Source organism: Oncorhynchus masou, chromosome 13 (assembly GCF_036934945.1).
Source record: "Oncorhynchus masou masou isolate Uvic2021 chromosome 13, UVic_Omas_1.1, whole genome shotgun sequence".
Taxonomy (NCBI): Eukaryota; Metazoa; Chordata; class Actinopteri; order Salmoniformes; family Salmonidae; genus Oncorhynchus; species Oncorhynchus masou.
Window position 1 is genome coordinate 10,712,440 of NC_088224.1, and position 19,592 is coordinate 10,732,031.

A 19,592-nucleotide genomic window follows, 5' to 3' on the forward strand; every position below is an offset into this window, starting at 1 on the left:
AGGGAATAGGGCTCTGGTCTAAAGTAGTGCACTATATAGGGAATAGGGGCTCTGGTCTAAAGTAGTGCACTATATAGGGAATAGGGCTCTGGTCTAAAGTAGTGCACTATATAGGGTGTGGTTTGGGATGCAGGTTGAGTCTCTGACCTTCTATAGAAATGGCTCTCTATGGAGTGGCATTTATAGGAGTCCAGACATTTGTATCTTTAACCACCAAGTAGCTTCTGGATTCCAATTTCTAAACCTTAAGAAATGTCCAATGCAGACACTTTTATCTCAATATTAAATCATTTCTGGGTAACAATTAAATATTCATTTCAATCAAAACGGTCTCAAATTTTGCTAGGACTGTCTGAAGTAGAGAGGGGAAGACTGAAAACTAGCTGTTATTGACAAAGAGCTTTGGACCTCTCTTTCTTATTGGTCTATTAGCTAATTTACCGTCTGGTGATGTCACCAGACAGGCCAAAACTCCATCCCACCAAAACAAGCAAAAATTTCAGGCGTCCCTTTCAAACAGCTCTTACACGAAAAGGGCACGATCATCATTCTCACAATTTCACAGTATTATTCCAACCGCATAGTGTGAAAATATATATAAAACACAGGAAAATGGCATTGTTGACTGTACTGTGCCTTTAACAGTAAATCTGCACCAAAACACAGAGACAGAAACCCTTCCAAGTGATACTCTATCTTAACTATTCTCAAGCAGCCATACAGCTACTACCAGGACATTGTATCCCTTAACTTCAGTTAAGACATTAGTTTACCCTCCATTAAACTCTGTAAGAACCAGGTAATGAAAGATTCCCCAACTCTGACCCTCTCCAGCCAATCTTCATGGCCAGAGTTGCTATTGCCTCAGAGTATGTTGGACAACCTGGACGGGTCTAGACATGAATTAACAAAAGGTCAAACAGAGATCGTGGTTCTATCTCCTTAGTAACCTTGACTACGGCACCTGAACAACTTTCCCTATTCAGAAACCTTTTTAGGTAAACAAGGGGGATCGCCAACATTTAGAAAGTAGGAAGGCTTGAGCCATTTGTCATGTTCTTTCTTTCATTCATTCCCCTAAAAAAGAAACATGTAGGAGTATGTTGTCAACAGAAACACTGCTGCGGTCGTCGAAGAACTTTACAAGAAGGAATAGTCATAAAGATGTCCACAGTCAGAAGAACAGAAGTTGTTTTGCGATTGTGTTTTTAACACTGAAAGGTAGTTCGGTTGACATCCTGTCTGGCATCCTCTCTGACATCCTGTCTGGCATCCTCTCTGACATCCTCTCTGACATCCTCTCTGACATCCCCTCTGACATCCTCTCTGACATCCTCTCTGACATCCTCTCATGTCAGAATGACGATTGGTCTCCAACAGGTCCATCTCTGTTCTGGCCATGGCCCTCATCAGCATACCCTGGCACTTCAAGGACCATAGGCTATGAAGTGTACAATTAAATACAGGTTGTTGTCATTTTTCTTTAATGTAAAAACAAATGTGGGAGGTTTTCCCACTACAAGTGCATCAGAAAACCTTCAAGGAGAGTCTGAGGAGATGGCCATGAAAGCATCTCTCTTGACAACACTGGAGGTAAGTCCCAGAGGCCAATGGCACATAGAACTGACAATTCTAAAAATACCCAAGACATTGCCTTCGGTCCAGGATGTGGTTTCACTGACTCGATACTTGACGGAGGCTGGGGACATCGCCACCTGGTGGGGAGCCTTTTGAAGTGCTTCTTGAACACAGAGAACTGAGACCTGCATTGACGTCCCATGTCGTACTGCAGCAGAGGGGGATCTAGTCAGGGCAGCAGTGGCAGAACACAGCCACTGGGGGACACCACAGTCTTCAGCTAATTTACTGTGTTTGTTTTCCTCCAAATACAACATGAAGTTAACTGACACCACAGTTCACACATTGGCTGTGTTGTTATCTGTCGCTGGCGAGTGTAGCTGGTAGGATGTGAACCATGGTCTCCCACACGTGCCCAGTCGCTCCCTCCTCTCCTGTGAGTGTGTGTGTGTGTGTGTGTGTGTGTGTGTGTGTCTATCTATCCATCCGTCAGTGAGTCTCTGTCCATCTGTGTGGAAGGGTCATCTCTTCAGAGGGTGGCCAGTATGCGTGAGAAGGAGATGAGGACAGAGAGCGTGGTCTGGCCCACTCCAAACACCAAGGCCTGGAGGGGGGCCATGTCCTTCCCTGCCACCCTGTACACCCCCGCCACCGCCGCACCTGCGAAAGAGACACGCCCACATACAGATTGTCATTAATATGAGTATTACCACACATGTCATAACATACCAGTCAGTTGAGCCTTGTCAACTGCACCCCAGATTGTCCAATAGCATTTCAGAACTGATAAAAGCACAAAGAAAAATGACTCTAGGGACTCCTTATTCTCAGCCTGTCCTCGTATCCCTACAGCCCCCTCCTGGAATCTAAAGTTGTGTCTTTAGACTCTCCCACATGGACAGTTTTAGAAGAAGCATTAAAAGATGTCCCTTTGTAAGCTGACCGTATATATATATATATATATTATCCTTTATTTAACTAGGGCAAGTCTGTTAAGAACAAATTCTTATTTACAATGACGGCCTAGGAACAGTGGGTTGTTTGTTCAGAGGCAGAACGACAGATTTTTAACTTGTCAGCTCAGGGTTTCGATCTAGCAACCTTTCGGTTAGTGGTCCAACACTCTAACCACTAGGCTACCTGCCGCCCCACGAGGCCACCTGCCGCCCCACTAGGCCACCTGCCGCCCCACTAGGCCACCTGCCGCCCCACTAGGCCACCTGCCGCCCCACGAGGCCACCTGCCGCCCCACGAGGCCACCTGCCGCCCCACGAGGCCACCTGCCGCCCCACGAGGCCACCTGCCGCCCCACGAGGCCACCTGCCGCCCCACTAGGCCACCTGCCGCCCCACTAGGCCACCTAGCCACCTGCCACTGAGGCCACCTGCCGCCCCACTAGGCCACCTGCCGCCCCCACTGGCCACCTGCCGCCCCCACTAGGCCACCTGCCGCCCCACTAGGCCACCTGCCGCCCCACTGGCCACCTGCCGCCCCACTGAGCCACCTGCCGCCCCACTGGCCACCTGCCGCCCACTAGGCCACCTGCCGCCCCACTAGGCCACCTGCCGCCCCACTAGGCCACCTGCCGCCCCACTAGGCCACCTGCCGCCCCACTAGGCCACCTGCCGCCCCACTAGGCCACCTGCCGCCCCACTAGGCCACCTGCCGCCCCACTAGGCCACCTGCCGCCCCACTAGGCTACCTGCCACCCCACTAGGCCACCTGCCGCCCCACTAGGCCACCTGCTGCCCCACTTAATACCTGCTCCCCACAGTCCACCTGGGCATGCCCCACTCTGCCACCTGCCTCCCCCTGGATGTGGCACCTGCCGCCCCACTAGGCCACCTGCCGCATACTGTAGAGCCACCTGCCGCCCCACAGGCTACTGCTGTAGTCCTACGTTCTCCACACATCACTGGGGCATGAGTGAACTGCCACATACTGTGTTTACTCACCCCTGGATGTGGCACCCTACGTCCTACATACTGTAGAGTCCTACTATCTACATACTGTAGAGTCCTACGTCCTACATACTGTAGAGTCCTACTATCTACATACTGTAGAGTCCTACTACCTACATACTGTAGAGTCCTACTTCCTACATACTGTAGAGTCCTACTTCCTACATACTGTAGAGTCCTACGTCCTACATACTGTAGAGTCCTACTATCTACATACTGTAGAGTCCTACTACCTACATACTGTAGCGTCCTACTACCTACATATTGTAGAGTCCTACTACCTACATACTGTAGAGTCCTACTACCTACATACTGTAGAGTCCTTCTTCCTACATACTGTAGAGTCCTACTACCTACATACTGTAGAGTCCTACTACCTACATACTGTAGAGCCTTACTTTCTACATACTGTAGAGTCCTACTACCTACATACTTTAGAGTCCTACTTCCTACATACTGTAGAGTCCTACTACCTACATACTGTAGAGTCCTACTACCTACATACTGTAGAGCCTTACTTTCTACATACTGTAGAGTCCTACTACCTACATACTGTAGAGCCTTACTTTCTACATACTGTAGAGTCCTACTACCTACATACTGTAGAGTCCTACTACCTACATACTGTAGAGCCCTACTTCCTATGTGGCCTGGTCAAGAAGTAGTGTACTATGTAGGGAATAGGGTACCATTTAGGACGCAGTCTCTCTCTCTCTCTCTCTCTCTCTCTCTCTCTCTCTCTCTCTCTCTCTCTCTCTCTCTCTCTCTCTCTCTCTCTCCCTACAAGTTAGTCCCGCTTCTCTCTCACTATACTAGGACTATCGCCATGGAAACGGTCAGAACTGAAGAGGGTCTCAAAAGTCCAACATGTCTTGAGTTCAATAAAAATACACATATGTTTTAGATACAAATGTTATATTGAGTCAACAACGATGTCAAGACGAGGGACACCGAAAGAGATTAGCCTATAAAATGGCTCAAGGTTGTTGATGTCTGACTGTTGCCGGTCGAGCACTACATAACCTCACCTTCTATCACTCTTGGCAGGGCGTTGCTGCAACACGACACCTGCTTTTAGCTGTTTTAAGCGTACCCACAATGCACAGTCAATAGTTTGCTCTCTCTGCGAGCGTCCATAATAATAACAAAGTGGTCTGTTCTATTCTTAGCTTGGCTCTGTGATTGAGTGTTTCATCCTGGCCTGTCATCAGGAGCTCCAGTCCTAGTCCACGTAGCTCACAAACAGCGCCCCAAATGGCACCCTATTACCTACAGATGTAGGATCTTAATTTGATCACCCTGTTGCAGGATAACTTTTATGATTTTTTTTTTTTTTACCTGTAGTGTATTTGAGGTTTAAAAAAAAACGTTTTCTGAAGTTTGTCATTTCCACACTGCAATTTCAGACTTGAAACCTTACAAAAATGTACATGAATTATAATCCACATAATCATTTCCTGTTGCTGCAGGATTATTTTCCTGCTGTAGCAAACTGGGTCAAAATAAGATGTAACATCTGTATTAGGCACACTGCTTTGACCAGAGCCCTATGGCCCCGATCAAATGTAGTGCACTCGGTAGGGAATAGGGTGCCATTTAGGATACTCATTTAGGATACCAAGGTCTATTTACACATAGACGCAGTACTATGTACCACTCTTCAGACAGAATTATGACATTTGGGCTAAAGATGTTGGGCATGTGTAGAGAGGACAATTAGATAGAAAGCCAGACAGATGGAGAGATATGCAGATCGATAGACAGAAAGAGAGCAGAAGCCAGACAGGCGGAGAGATATACAGATCGATAGACAGATCGATAGACAGAAAGAGAGCAGAAGCCAGACAGGCGGAGAGATATACAGATCGATAGACAGAAAGAGGGCAGGAGCCAGACAGACCTATCGACAGACAGACCTATCGACAGACAAACACAGAATGGGTGGTGACAAAATGCAGGCAGGCAGACAGACAGACAGACAGACAGACAGACAGACAGACAGGCAGGCAGGCAGGCAGACAGACAGAGGGCAGCAGATCGACAGACAGACAGAGGGGGTGGCATACATAAGCTGTGACAGACAGACACACACTCAACATCTTCCAATGACTCACTGGTGATGACCCCTCCAGCCAGGGAGGTCAGGAAACCCAGACTGACCAGGACCAAGGTGATGAGGCGACCCCTCTTGTGGCGCTGCAACATGACCAACATGAGCAGGCCCATCGCCCCGTGGACCAAGAGAGAGGAGAAGAGACACCACAGGAACACCCAGTACCACATCTCTGAGAGAGAGAGGGGGAGGAAAGACAGAGATTAGTGGTTAGACACAGCTCTGGAGAGAGGCGGCAGGTAGCTTAGTGGTTAGAGAGTTGGACTGGGAAAAGAAAGGTTGCAAGATCGAATCCCTGAGCTGACAAGGCCCCTGTCGTTCTGCCCCTGAACAAGGCAGGTAACCCACTGTTCCTAGGCCGACATTGAAAATAAGAATTTGTTCATAACTTACTTGCCTAGTTAAATAAAGAACATGGAAACACAGACCAGTGTTTAGTTAGACAGCTCTGCAGACCTACCATAACATAGTCTCTGAATGGAAAAAGGGGCAGAGTGTTTAGTTAGACAGCTCTGCAGGCCTACCATAACATAGTCTCTGAATGGAAAAGGGGCAGAGTAGTTAGTTAGACAGCTCTGCAGGTGTATTATTATATCTGAGAGAGAACAGCAGCTGTATTATTATATCTGAGAGAGACAGAGAACAGCAGCTGTATTATTATATCTGAGAGAGAACAGCAGCTGTATTATTATATCTGAGAGAGAACACCAAGTGTATTATTATATCTGAGAGAGAACAGCAGCTGTATTATTATATCTGAGAGAGAACAGCAGCTGTATTATTATATCTGAGAGAGAACAGCAGCTGTATTATCATATCTGAGAGAGAACAGCAGCTGTATTATTATATCTGAGAGAGAACAGCAGCTGTATTATTATATCTGAGAGAGAACAGCAGCTGTATTATTATATCTGAGAGAGAACAGCAGCTGTATTATTATATCTGAGAGAGACAGAGAACAGCAGCTGTGTTATTATATCTGAGAGAGAACAGCAGCTGTGTTATTATATCTGAGAGAGAACAGCAGCTGTATTATTATATCTGAGAGAGAACAGCAGCTGTATTATTATATCTGAGAGAGACAGAGAACAGCAGCTGTATTATTATATCTGAGAGAGAACAGCAGCTGTATTACATTACATTACATTCAAGTCATTTGGCAGACACTCTTATTATTATATCTGAGAGAGAACAGCAGCTGTATTATTATATCTGAGAGAGACAGAGAACAGCAGCTGTATTATTTTATCTGAGAGAACAGCAGCTGTATTATTATATCTGAGAGAGAACAGCAGCTGTATTATTATATCTGAGAGAGAACAGCAGCTGTATTATTATATCTGAGAGAGAACAGCAGCTGTATTATTATATCTGAGAGAGAACAGCAGCTGTATTATTATATCTGAGAGAGACAGAACAGCAGCTGTATTATTATATCTGAGAGAGACAGAGAACAGCAGCTGTATTATTTTATCTGAGAGAACAGCAGCTGTATTATTATATCTGAGAGAGAACAGCAGCTGTATTATTATATCTGAGAAATAGAACAGCAGCTGTATTATTATATCTGAGAGAGAACAGCAGCTGTATTATTATATCTGAGAGAGAAACAGCAGCTGTATTATTATATCTGAGAGAACAGCAGCTGTATTATTATATCTGAGAGAGAACAGCAGCTGTATTATTATACCTGAGAGAGAACAGCAGCTTCATTATTATATCTGAGAGAGAACAGCATGAGCAAACTCTCAACAAAAAGATTGCGTGAAAATGTTGAGCAAACTCACAATCCTACTGTAGCAGGTTGTTTTATAATTGTACGTTGAATCAATATCTTTATTTTTTTTCTTTTTGCGTGTAGACACCATGCAATAAAACAGGCTGCATTTCAAAACATTTCTACCATTTCGTATCCAGTAGGCATTCTGAAGGCTTACGATGGGTATTAAATTCATTCAGTGAAGGATTTAAAAGCACTTAAATAAGCATTTAAATTCACTGTTCTATCAAATTTGAACAAATTACTACAAAAACATTACAAAAATGGTCTGCACTCACAAGTCGCTCTGGATAAATCATAAAAATGTAAATACCAAACATTCTCCTGCTCTGTCCCACCTCTAGAACTAATGTACTGTGTTCTACATTACCCCAACGGAAACACCAACCTGGAACACATACATGGTACATACTGGACAAGTATCCCTGTTCACATAGAACTCCTCCAAAAATATTGGACTTTCCAACACTATGATGAATTGATTTCAACACATATCTGTCATTCCTAGTACATGACCAAGGTAGAGCACCTGCCAGAGTAATCGCTGGGAAAGAAAACATAGATGCTCTATGGAGAAACAGGGATGTCCCAATCCTATCATGTCCCAGAGAGAAACAGGGATGTCCCAATCCTATCATGTCCCAGAGAGAAACAGGGATGTCCCAATCCTATCATGTCCCAGAGAGAAACAGGGATGTCCCAATCCTATCATGTCCCAAAGAGAAACAGGTATGTCCCAATCCTATCATGTCCCAGAGAGAAACAGGGATGTCCCAATCCTATCATGTCCCAGAGAGAAACAGGGATGTCCCAATCCTATCATGTCCCAGAGAGAAACAGGGATGTCCCAATCCTATCATGTCCCAGAGAGAAACAGGGATGTCCCAATCCTATCATGTCCCAGAGAGAGGCTTGAGAGCCCAGCAGAGTCCTATTCACATTCTCTCCCTCCCCTCATCCCTTGTTATATTCCTTTTTCCTGACTCCTGGAGACAAGTTTTGCATAAAGAGCTGTGGTCTTCTGGCCACATCACATTCACTCAGCCATCGAGTGGCCAGCTTGGCTCCGTTGACACAGAGGCAAAGTGGATTGGATGTAAAATTGGACAGGATGTTTGGGGTGTTGGGAAGAGAATGTAATCTGCCTCATCACAATTTTTTTAAGTCACTCTTCCCCCAAAAAATATTTTGAGGTAGGGGGGAGTTTTACCCCGAGTTACTCTACAATTGACCCGTGTTACATTTAGTCCTACTCTCCCCTATGCACTCAGAGCAGTAACCATGCCGATGCTAAACACCCTGGGTTTAAAATGGGGTCGTTCGCGCATATTTAGGAGTTGAGAAATAAATAAAGTAGGAATATAAAAACTGGGATCTCCATTAAAACCACTGTTTTCCCTGTGACTGCCAGGAGTGTTGACTGCTTGTCAGAATGCTTCAAACATATTTTACTAGGCAAGTCAGTTAAGAACAAATTCTTATTTACAATGACAGCCTACACTGGCCAAACCCAAACAATGCTGGGCCAATTGTGCGCTGCCCTGTGAGACTCCCAAAAACAGCTGGATATGATACAGCCTTGATTCAAACCAGGGACTGCAGTGACACATCTTGCACTGAAATGCAGTGCTTTAGACCACTGCGACACTCAGGATCTAGGTAAAGAGATCAACTTTTAGACCATGGGGTTGTCTGATTTTTCTATTCATTACTCACTTTGTTTGCGGAGGAAAAGTAAACGTGGACTGTTCTAGCATCTTCAAAGAGCACCTCTGCAAAGAAAACGACAGTTAAATTAAGAACGTTGCGCCAGTAATTGAAAGGTCGCTGGCTTAAAACCCCCGAGCCAACTAGGTAAAACATGTGTCGATGTTCCCTCGAGCAAGCCACTTAACCCTAATTGCTCCTGTAAGTCGCTTGTCTGCTAAATGTCTAATACATGTGCCAATAACCTGAATGTGCTGTCAACATGAACTATGTTATCTATAGCATATCCATTTAACCTTGTTCCACAACCTTCTGCCTCTGATATCGATCCAGCTGCCAGCTGTCATGCTGGGCAGAGAGAGAGAGACGTGACATAGGGCCCTTTGTGCTGCCTGGCTTCTATGGTCTCAAGAGATCAGCCAGCTTAGTCAGCTCATACTGTTGATACGAGACACAATACAGCCCCTATCTATGTCAGGGCAGGTAAGGGTCAGGACGGGAAACTGTAGGGCGAGAGAGAGAGTTGTAGAGAGAGAGAGAGAGAGAGAGAGAGTAGAGAGAGAGAGTTGTAGAGAGAGAAGAGAGAAACACAGAGAACCAGAAAACCTGAGCTTAAGCCTTCACTATGGTGAATCACTAAAACAATACGGAAATACACTAAGAATAAGAAGGAACAGTATGACAGAAAACAGCTCAATGTGATTGAAGAATCCATAGAATCAATTGACTTCTGGGAGAATTGGAAAGCACTGAACAAACAACAACATGACGAGCTATGTATCCAAAATGGAGATGTATGGATAAACCACTTCTCTAACCTTTTGGCCATTATAACAAAGAACCAAGTGCTAAAACATATACATGACCATTTACTAATTTACCATTTACCATTTACATTTATGAGCTATTAAAGACGACCAGAACCCACTGGATTCTCCAATTTCATTGAATGAACTAAACCCCAAAAGGCCTGTGGTGTTGATTAGAGGTCGACCGATTAATCGGAATGGCCGATTAATTAGGGCCGATTTCAAGTTTTCATAACAATCGGAAATCAATATTTTTGGGCGCCGATTTTGCCGATTTTTAAAATTTAATTTATTTTTATACCTTTATTTAACTAGGCAAGTCAGTTAAGAACACATTCTTATTCTCAATGACGACCTAGGAACGGTGGGTTAACTGCCTCGTTCAGGGGCAGAACGACAGATTTTTACCTTGTCAGCTCGGGGGATTCAATCTTGCAACCTTACAGTTAAGGTCCAATGCTGTAATCACCTGTCTCTCATTGCACTCCACAAGGAGACTGCCTGCTACGCGATGCAGTGGAAGCCAAGGTAAGTTGCCTGCTAGCATTAAACTTATCTTACAAAATCAATCGATCATAATCACTAGTTATAACTACACATGGTTGTTGATATTACTAGTTTATTTAGCGTGTCCTGCATTGCATATAATCAGGGTATATGCAACAGTTTGGGCATTGCAAACTAATTTTCCAGAATTGTACATAATTATGACATACATTGAAGGTTGTGCAATGTAACAAGAATATTTAAACTTAGGGATGCCACCCGTTAGATAAAATACCGAATGGCTCCGTATTTCACTGAAATAATAAAAGTTTTCGAAATGATAGTTTCCGGATTCGACCATATTAATGACCAAAGGCTCGTATTTCTGTGTGTTATGTTATAATTAAGTCTATGATTTGATAGCGCAGTCTGACTGAGCGATGGTAGGCAGCAGCAGGCTCGTAAGCATTCATTCAAACAGCACTTTCGTGCGTTTTGCCAGCAGCTCTTCGCAAGCACAGCGTTGTTTATGACTTCAAGCCTATCAACCTAATGGCTGGTGTAACCGATGTGAAATGGCTAGCTAGTTAGCGGGGTGCGCGCTAATAGCGTTTCAAACATCACTCGCTCTGAGACTTGGAGTAGTTGTTCCCCTTGCTCTGCAAGGGCCGCAGCTTTTGTGGAGCGATGGGTAACGCTGCTTCCAGGGTGGCTGTTGTCGATGTGTTCCTGGTTCGAGCCCAGGTAGGGGCGAGGAGAGGGATGGAAGCTATACTGTTACACTGGCAATACTATAGTGCCTATAAGAACATCCAATAGTCAAAGGTATATGAAATACAAATGGTATAGAGAGAAATAGTCCTATAAATACTATATTAACTAAAACCTAAAACCTCTTACCTTGGAATATTGAAGTCTCATGTTAAAAGGAACCACCAACTTTCATATGTTCTCATGTTCTGAGCAAGGAACTCAAACATTAGCTTTCTTACATGGCACATATTGCACTTTTACTTCTCCAACACTTTGTTTTTGCATTATTTAACTTTTTATGGCTGCAGGGGCAGTATTGAGTAGCTTGGATGAAAAGGTGCCCAACGGCCAGCTCCTCAGTCTCAGTTGCTAATATATGCATATTATTATTAGTATTGGATAGAAAACACTCTGAAGTTTCTAAAACTGTTTGAATTATGTCTGTGAGCATAACAGAACTCATACTGCAGGCAAACACCTGAGAAATTCCACTTCCTGTTTGTATGTTTTCTGGGGGTGGCAGATTTCCAACCAAGCTCTCATTGAAATTACAGCGAGAAATGGATGAGTTTTCACTTCCTACGCCTTCCACTAGATGTCAACAGTCAATAGAACTTGGTCTGATGACTCTAATGTGAAGGGGGGTCGAATGAGACAGGAAATAGTCACCACTGCCACAAGTTTGACCATGCTTTCACCATGCGCGTTCACAGGGGAAGGATCTGCATTCCACCGCTCATTTGTAGTCATTCTAATTCTCCGGTTGGAACGTTATTCAAGATATATGTAAACAACATATAAGATTGATTCAGTACATCGTTTGACATGTTTCTACTGACTGTTATGGAACTTTTGGACATTTCGTCACGTTATAGTGGACGCGCTTTGTGACTTTGGAATTGTTTACCAAATGCGCTAACCAAAGTAGCTAATTGGACATAAATAACGGACATTTTCGAACAAATCAAGCATTTATTGTGGGCCTGGGATTCCTAGGACTGCATTCTGATGAAGTTCATTAAAGGTAAGTAAACATTTATCATGTATTTTCTGGTTTCCAACATGGCGGCTAATTTGACTCCAACATGGCGGCTAATTTGGCTTCTGTTCTGAGCTCCATCTCAGATTATTGCATGGGTTGCTTTTTCCGTAAACTTTTTTTAAAAATCTGACACAGTGGTTGCATTAAGGAGAGGTATATCTATAATTCCATGTGTATAACTTGTATTATCATCTACATTTATGATGAGTATTTCTGTTGAAACGACATGGCTATTCAAAATCACTTGATGTTTTTGGAACTAGTGAATCTAATAAGCCAATGTAAACTTAGATTTTTTTATATAAATATGAACTTTATCAAACAAAACATGCATGTATTGTGTAACGTGAAGTCCTATGAGTGTCTTCTGATGAAGATAATTCAAGGTTAGTGATTAATTTTATCTCTATTTCTGCTTTTTGTGAATGCTATATTTCGCTGTTAAATGGCTGTGCTTATTGTGGTTTGGTGGAGACCTAACATAATTGTTTGTAGTGCTTTTGCTGAAAAGCATATTTGAAATCGGAGACTTTGGTGGGATTAACAACGAGAATAGCTTTAAAATGGTATGAGGCACATGTATGTTTGAGGAATGTTAATTATGAGATGTTTGATGTTTTGAAAATGGTGCCCCACACTTTGACTGGTTGTTGTCAAATCGCTCCCTGTCACGACTTCTGACGAAGTTGTTGCCTCTCCTTGTTCGGGTGGTGCTCGGCGTTCGACGTCACGGGTCTTCTAGCCATCATTGATCTTTTTTTAATTTTCCATTGGTTTTGTCTTGTCTTCCCACACACCTGTTTTCAATCCCATTTTTTACCTGTTGTGTATATAACCCTCTGTTTCCCCTCATGTCTTTGTCAGAGATGTTTTATTGTCAGTGTAGTGTGTTTGTTGTATAGGTGCGCGTCGGGTCCTTGTACCCATGCTTGTTTGTTATGTACTTTTAGTGTTATGGAGCATACTCCGTGGACTCCATTTTACACTCCATTTGACTCTCCTGCGCCTGACTTCCTGCCACCTATTACACCTACGCATGACAGAATCTCTGACCATATATGAAGTCAGCAGGAGAGGACACTATGCCCATGGACCTGGAGGAACGCGTTCAAGAACAAGCGAGGAGCTTGACGTTATCAGCTCCGTCATGGATCACATTGTCATGAAAATGGATCGCTGGGAGAGACCGGGAGTTTCTCCAGCGCCACCACCACCACAAACGGAATCTCCCGTCAACGTTTTTTCCTCTCCAGAATCAAAGATCCATTTATCTCTACCTATGGGATACAACGGAGATACTGCCGGCTGCCAGGGTTTCCTCCTTAAACTGAACTTGTATCTAGCCACGGCCTCCCCAGTTACATCTGACCGTGAGAAGAGTTACGCCCTCGTCTCATGCCTCACCGGGAAGCCCTGGAATGGGCCAGCGCTGTGTGTAGTAGGGAGGATGCGGCGCTGGACCATTTTGAGGAGTTCACCCGCCACTTCCGGATAGTATTCGATCACCCACCTGAAGGCAAAGCAGCGGGTGAGCTCCTCTATCATCTGAGGCAGGAGACGAGGAGTGCACAGGATTTTGCTTTGGAGTTTAGGACCTTGGCTGCCGGCGCTGGATGGAGCGACAGGGCCCTGATCGACCATTACCGGTGTAGTCTACGCGAGGACGTCCGTCGGGAGCTGGCCTGTAGAGACACCACCCTCACCTTCGACCAGCTGGTGGACATGTCCATCAAGCTGGACAACATGCTGGCTACTCGTGGACGTCTAGATCGGGGTCTGGTTGTTCCATCCTCCCGCACCCTCTCTCCTGAACCTATGGAATTGGGAGGGATGGTGCGCAGGGAGACCGGAGGGGTTCCCGCTCGAGCACCATTCAAGGTCGCAGAGAGCACACTGCTGGTCGGTGCCGGGTTGGTTCCTCTGGGAATAGAGAGGGCAGGCAGGGCATTCTGGCGTCACCCCAGGTGAGTAGGCACCATTCTCATCCAGAGCCCTCTGCTGCACTAATGTTTGTCTCTGATTTTTCACTGCATTCCCAGTATAAGGCGCTAGTAGATTCAGGTGCGGCTGGGAATTTCATTAATAAAAGTCTAGCTCATAGTTTAGGGATCCCTATTGTTCCTCTGGATATGCCTTTCCCTATTCATGCCTTAGATAGTCGACTATTGGGGTCAGGGTTTATCAGGGAGGTAACCGCACCTTTGTGTATGATAACGCAGGAGGGTCACAAGGAGAAGATTAGTCTTTTCCTGATTGATTCTCCTGCGTATTCTGTGGTGCTAGGCCTACCCTGGTTAGTTTGTCATAAAAAAAAAAAAAAAGGATGGCGGTTTACGCCCGTGCGTTGATTATCGAGGTCTTAATAAAATCACAGTGAAATATAGTTACCCGCTACCACTGATCAATACGGTTATTGAGTTAATGCACGGGGCACGTTTTTTCACAAAATTGGATCTCAGGAGTACGTACAATCTGGTGCGTATTAAGAAGGGTGATGAGTGGAAGACGGCATTTAGCACTACCTCAGGTCATTATGAGTACCTGGTCATGCCATATGGGTTGATGAATGCTCCATCAGTTTTCCAATCATTTGTAGATGAGATCTTCAGAGACCTGCACGGGCAGGGTGTAGTGGTGTATATCGATGATATTCTGATATACTCTGCTACACGCGCCGAGCATGTGTCCCTGGTGCGTAGGGTGCTTGGTCGCCTTTTGGAGCATGATCTATATGTCAAGGCTGAGAAATGCTTGTTTTCCAACAATCCATCTCCTTCCTAGGGCATCGGATTTCCACTTCAGGAGTGGAGATGGAGAGCGACCGCATTACAGCCGTGCGTAATTGGCCGACTCCAACCACGGTAAAGGAGTTGCAGCGTTTTTTGGGGTTTTCCAATTACTACCGGAGGTTTATCCGGGGTTTTGGTCAGGTGGCAGCTCCCATTACCTCACTGCTAAAGGGGGGCCCGGTGCGCTTGCAGTGGTCGGCTGAGGCGAACAGGGCTTTTGAGCACCTGAAGACTCTGTTTACCTCGGTGCCTGTGCTGGCTCATCCGGATCCCTCTTTGCCATTCATAGTGGAGGTGGACGCATCCGAAGCTGGGATAGGAGCAGTGCTCTCTCAGCGTTTGGGTACGCCACTGAAGCTTCGCCCCTGTGCTTTCTTTTCGAAGAAGCTCAGCCCGGCGGAGTGAAACTATGATGTGGGGAACCGAGAGCTGTTAGCTGTCGTAGAAGCTTTGAAGGTGTGGAGGAATTGGCTTGAGGGGGCTAAACACCCTTTTCTCATCTGGACTGACCACCGCAATCTGGAGTATATCCGACAGGCGAAGAGATTGAATCCTCGTCAGGCAAGGTGGGCCATGTTTTTCACTCGTTTTGTGTTTACTCTTTCTTACAGACCAGGCTCCCAGAATGTTAAGGCAGACACATTGTCTCGGCTGTATGACACAGAGGAGCAGTCCATGGATCCCACTCCCATACTCCCAGCTTCTTGCCTGGTGGCGCCTGTAGTGTGGGAGCTGGACGCGGACATTGAGCGGTCGTCACGTGCAGAGCCTTCTCCCCCTGACTGTCCAGCTGGTTGTCTGTACGTTCCGTCTGCTGTCCGCGACCGATTGATATATTGGGCTCACACGTCACCCTCCTCTGGTCATCCTGGGATAGGTCGGACGATGCGCTGTCTTGACGGGAGATACTAGTGGCCCACTTTAGCTAAGGACGTGAGGATTTATGTTTCTTCCTGCTCGGTGTGCGCCCAGTGCAAGGCTCCTAGACACCTGCCTAGAGGTAAGCTACAACCTCTACCCAAATCAAAATAAAATCAATTTTATTTGTCACATACACATGGTTAGCAGATGTTAATGCGAGTGTAGCGAAATGCTTGTGCTTCTAGTTCCGACAATGCAGTAATAACCAACAAGTAATCTAACTAACAATTCCTAATCTACTGTCTTATACACAGTGTAAGGGGATAAAGAATATGTACATAAGGATATATGAGTGAGTGATGGTACAGAGCAGCATAGGCAAGATACAGTAGATGGTATCGAGTACAGTATATACATGTGAGATGAATATGTAAACAAAGTGGCATAGTTAAAGTGGCTAGTGATACATGTATTACATAAGGATGCAGTCGATGATATAGAGTACAGTATATAGGTATGCATATGAGATGAATAATGTAGGGTAAGTAACATTATATAAGGTAGCATTGTTTAAAGTGGCTAGTGATATATTTACAACATTTCCCATCAGTTCCCATTATTAAAGTGGCTGGAGTTGAGTCAGTGTCAGTGTGTAGGCAGCAGCCACTCAATGTTAGTGGTGGCTGTTTAACAGTCTGATGGCCTTGAGATAGAAGCTGTTTTTCAGTCTCTCGGTCCCAGCTTTGATGCACCTGTACTGACCTCGCCTTCTGGATGATAGCGGGGTGAACAGGCAGTGGCTCGGGTGGTAGATGTCCTTGATGATCTTTATGGCCTTCCTGTAACATCGGGTGGTGTAGGTGTCCTGGAGGGCAGGTAGTTTGCCACCGATGATGCGTTGTGCAGACCTCACTACCCTCTGGAGAGCCTTACGGTTGAGGGCGGAGCAGTTGCCGTACCAGGCGGTGATACAGCCCGCCAGGATGCTCTCGATTGTGCCTCTGTAGAAGTTTGTGAGTGCTTTTGGTGACAAGCCAAATTTCTTCAGCCTCCTGAGGTTGATGAGGCGCTGCTGCGCCTTCTTCACGATGCTGTCTGTGTGAGTGGACCAATTCAGTTTGTCTGTGATGTGTATGCCGAAGAACTTAAAACTTGCTACTCTCTCCACTACTGTTCCATCGATGTGGATAGGGGTGTTCCCTCTGCTGTTTCCTGAAGTCCACAATCATCTCCTTAGTTTTGACTTCTGCCGAAGTTGTTGCCTCTCCTTGTTCGGGCGGTGCTCGGCGTTCGACGTCACCGGTCTTCTAGCCATCATTGATCCTTTTTTTCATTTTCCATTGGTTTTGTCTTGTCTTCCCACACACCGGTTTTCAATCCCATTTTTTACCTGTTGTGTATATAACCCTCTGTTTCCCCTCATGTCTTTGTCAGAGATGTTTTATTGTCAGTGTAGTGTGTTTGTTGTATAGGTGCGCGTCGGGTCCTTGTACCCATGTTTGTTTGTTATGTACTTTTAGTGTTATGGAGCATACTCCGTGGACTTTATTAAAAGACTCCATTTTACACTCCATTTGACTCTCCTGCGCCTGACTTCCCTGCCACCTATTACACCTACGCATGACACTCCCGTTAACGGGATTTGCAGCCATAAGAAGTTAAACCAAATTAAACATGTTTCATTATCGAATTTGAGGCTAAATTGATGTATTATTTTTGATGTATTATGTTAAGTTAAAATAAGTGTTCATTCAGTATTGTTGTAATTGTCATTATTACAAATAAATAAATACAAATCAGCAGATTAATTGGTATCGGCTTTTTTGGTCCTCCAATAATCGGTATCGGTGTTGAAAAATCATAATCGGTCGACCTCTAGTGTTGATGGTATACTAAATTAAATGATCAAATATACAGACCACAAATTCAAATTGGCTCTTCTTAAACTCTAACATTATCCTTAGCCTGATGGTGGAGACAAATTTGATTACTATGGAATATGTGTGAGCAGCAATCCTCTGCAGTATCAACAGCAGACTCCAACATTTCCTCAGTGAAAACAGTGTCCTGAGCAAATGTCAAATTACCAAAATACCATACGACACACCATGTACACACCCTGCACACCCTTACTGAAAAACAAACAAAACAAAAGCAAAGTCCTCTCATGCTTTGTTGATTTCAATAAAGCTTTTAACTCAATTTGGCATGAGGGTCTGCTATACATATTGATGGAAAGTGGAATTGGGGGGGGGGAAAAACATATGACATTATAAAATCAAAAACAACAAGAGTGCAGTTAAAATTGGCAAAAAACACACACATTTCTTTCCACATGGCCATGGGGTGAGACATGAATGCAGCTTGAGCCCCACCCTCTTCAACATATATATCAATGAATGGGCGGGGGCACCAGAACAGTCTGCAGCACCCGGTCTCAACCTACTAGAATCTGAAGTCAATTTGATGATGATCTGGTGCTTCTGTTCACAACCAAGGAGGGCCTGGGCCCTGACAGTAAATCTCAGTAAGACATAAATAATGGTGTTCCAAAAATGGTCCAGTAGCCAAGACAAATAATACAAATTATATCTAGATGCTTTTGCCCTCGTGAACACAACAAATGATAACTAACTTAGCTTAAACATCAACACCACAGGTAACTTCCACAAGGCTGTGAACGATATGAGAGACAAGGCAAGAAGGGCCTTCTACACCATCAAAAGGAACATAAAACTCAACATCCCCATTAGGATCTGTTATTGAACCCATTGCCCTCTATGGTTGTGAAGGGTGAACCCGAGAGAAGATTCCCCTCAGCCATCTGGTTTGGGGCTCTGTTCACAAACACAAACAGACCCCACAGAGCCCCAGGACAGAAACACATTTAGCCTCAGCCAAATTATGGGAAAACAAAAAAAAGATAACTATATGGAACACAGGAAAGAATCAACCAAAAAACAGAGCACACTGAAATGCTGTCTGGCCCTAAACATAGAATACACATTGGCAGAATACCTGACCACTGTGACTGACCCAAAATTAAGAAAATCCTTGACTATGTACAGACTCAGTGAGCACAGCCTTGCTATTGAGAAAGGCCCCCATAGGCAGGAGTGAAGAGAGAGAAGACTATCTATATGCCCGCTGCCCACAAAATGAGGTGGAAACTGAGCTACACTTCCTGACTTCCTGCCAAATTTATGACCACATTTGAGATACAGATTTCCCACAGATCACACAGAACCACATATCAAACATTGATAGTCTCCCATAAGAAAAGGGAAACCAGTGGAGCACAAATAACATTGTAAATACAACCTATATTTAACTGTTTAAACTGTTGTGAGTGTAATGTTTAATGAAAAGGGTAGAGAGATGTAGAGAGAGATAGAGAGAGAGAAATAAAGAGGTATAGAGAGAGAGAGATGGATTGAGAGGAGTGGGGCCAGACTGGAGAGGCAGGCCAGCATAGGAAGACAGGGACAGGATACTGTAAAGAGAGGGGAGTGATCTAGAGAGAGAGGCAGAGGCAGAGAGTCAAAGAGAAAAGAAACAGGTGAGGCAGAGGGAGAGAGAGAGAGAGGCAGAGAGTCAAAGAGAGAAAGAAACAGGTGAGGCAGAGGGAGAGAGAGAGAGAGAGGCAGAGGCAGAGAGTCAAAGAGAAAAAGAAACAGGTGAGGCAGAGGGAGAGAGAGAGAGAGGCAGAGGCA

At 44.8% G+C, this 19,592-nt stretch overlaps 1 protein-coding gene across 1 annotated transcript in view; it reads right to left on the minus strand.

Annotated features, from left to right (window-relative positions):
- Positions 1-2,107: 2,107 nt before the first annotated feature.
- LOC135551346 (transmembrane protein 170B-like) overlaps positions 2,108-19,592 on the minus strand; it is a 31,158-nt gene continuing 13,673 nt past the window's right edge. Inside the window, exons 2-3 of the mRNA XM_064982567.1 lie at positions 5,654-5,824; positions 2,108-2,238 (exon numbers count right to left, since the gene is read on the minus strand). Coding sequence (XP_064838639.1) covers positions 2,108-2,238; positions 5,654-5,824 — 302 coding nt within the window. The remainder of the gene's footprint in view (positions 2,239-5,653; positions 5,825-19,592) is intronic.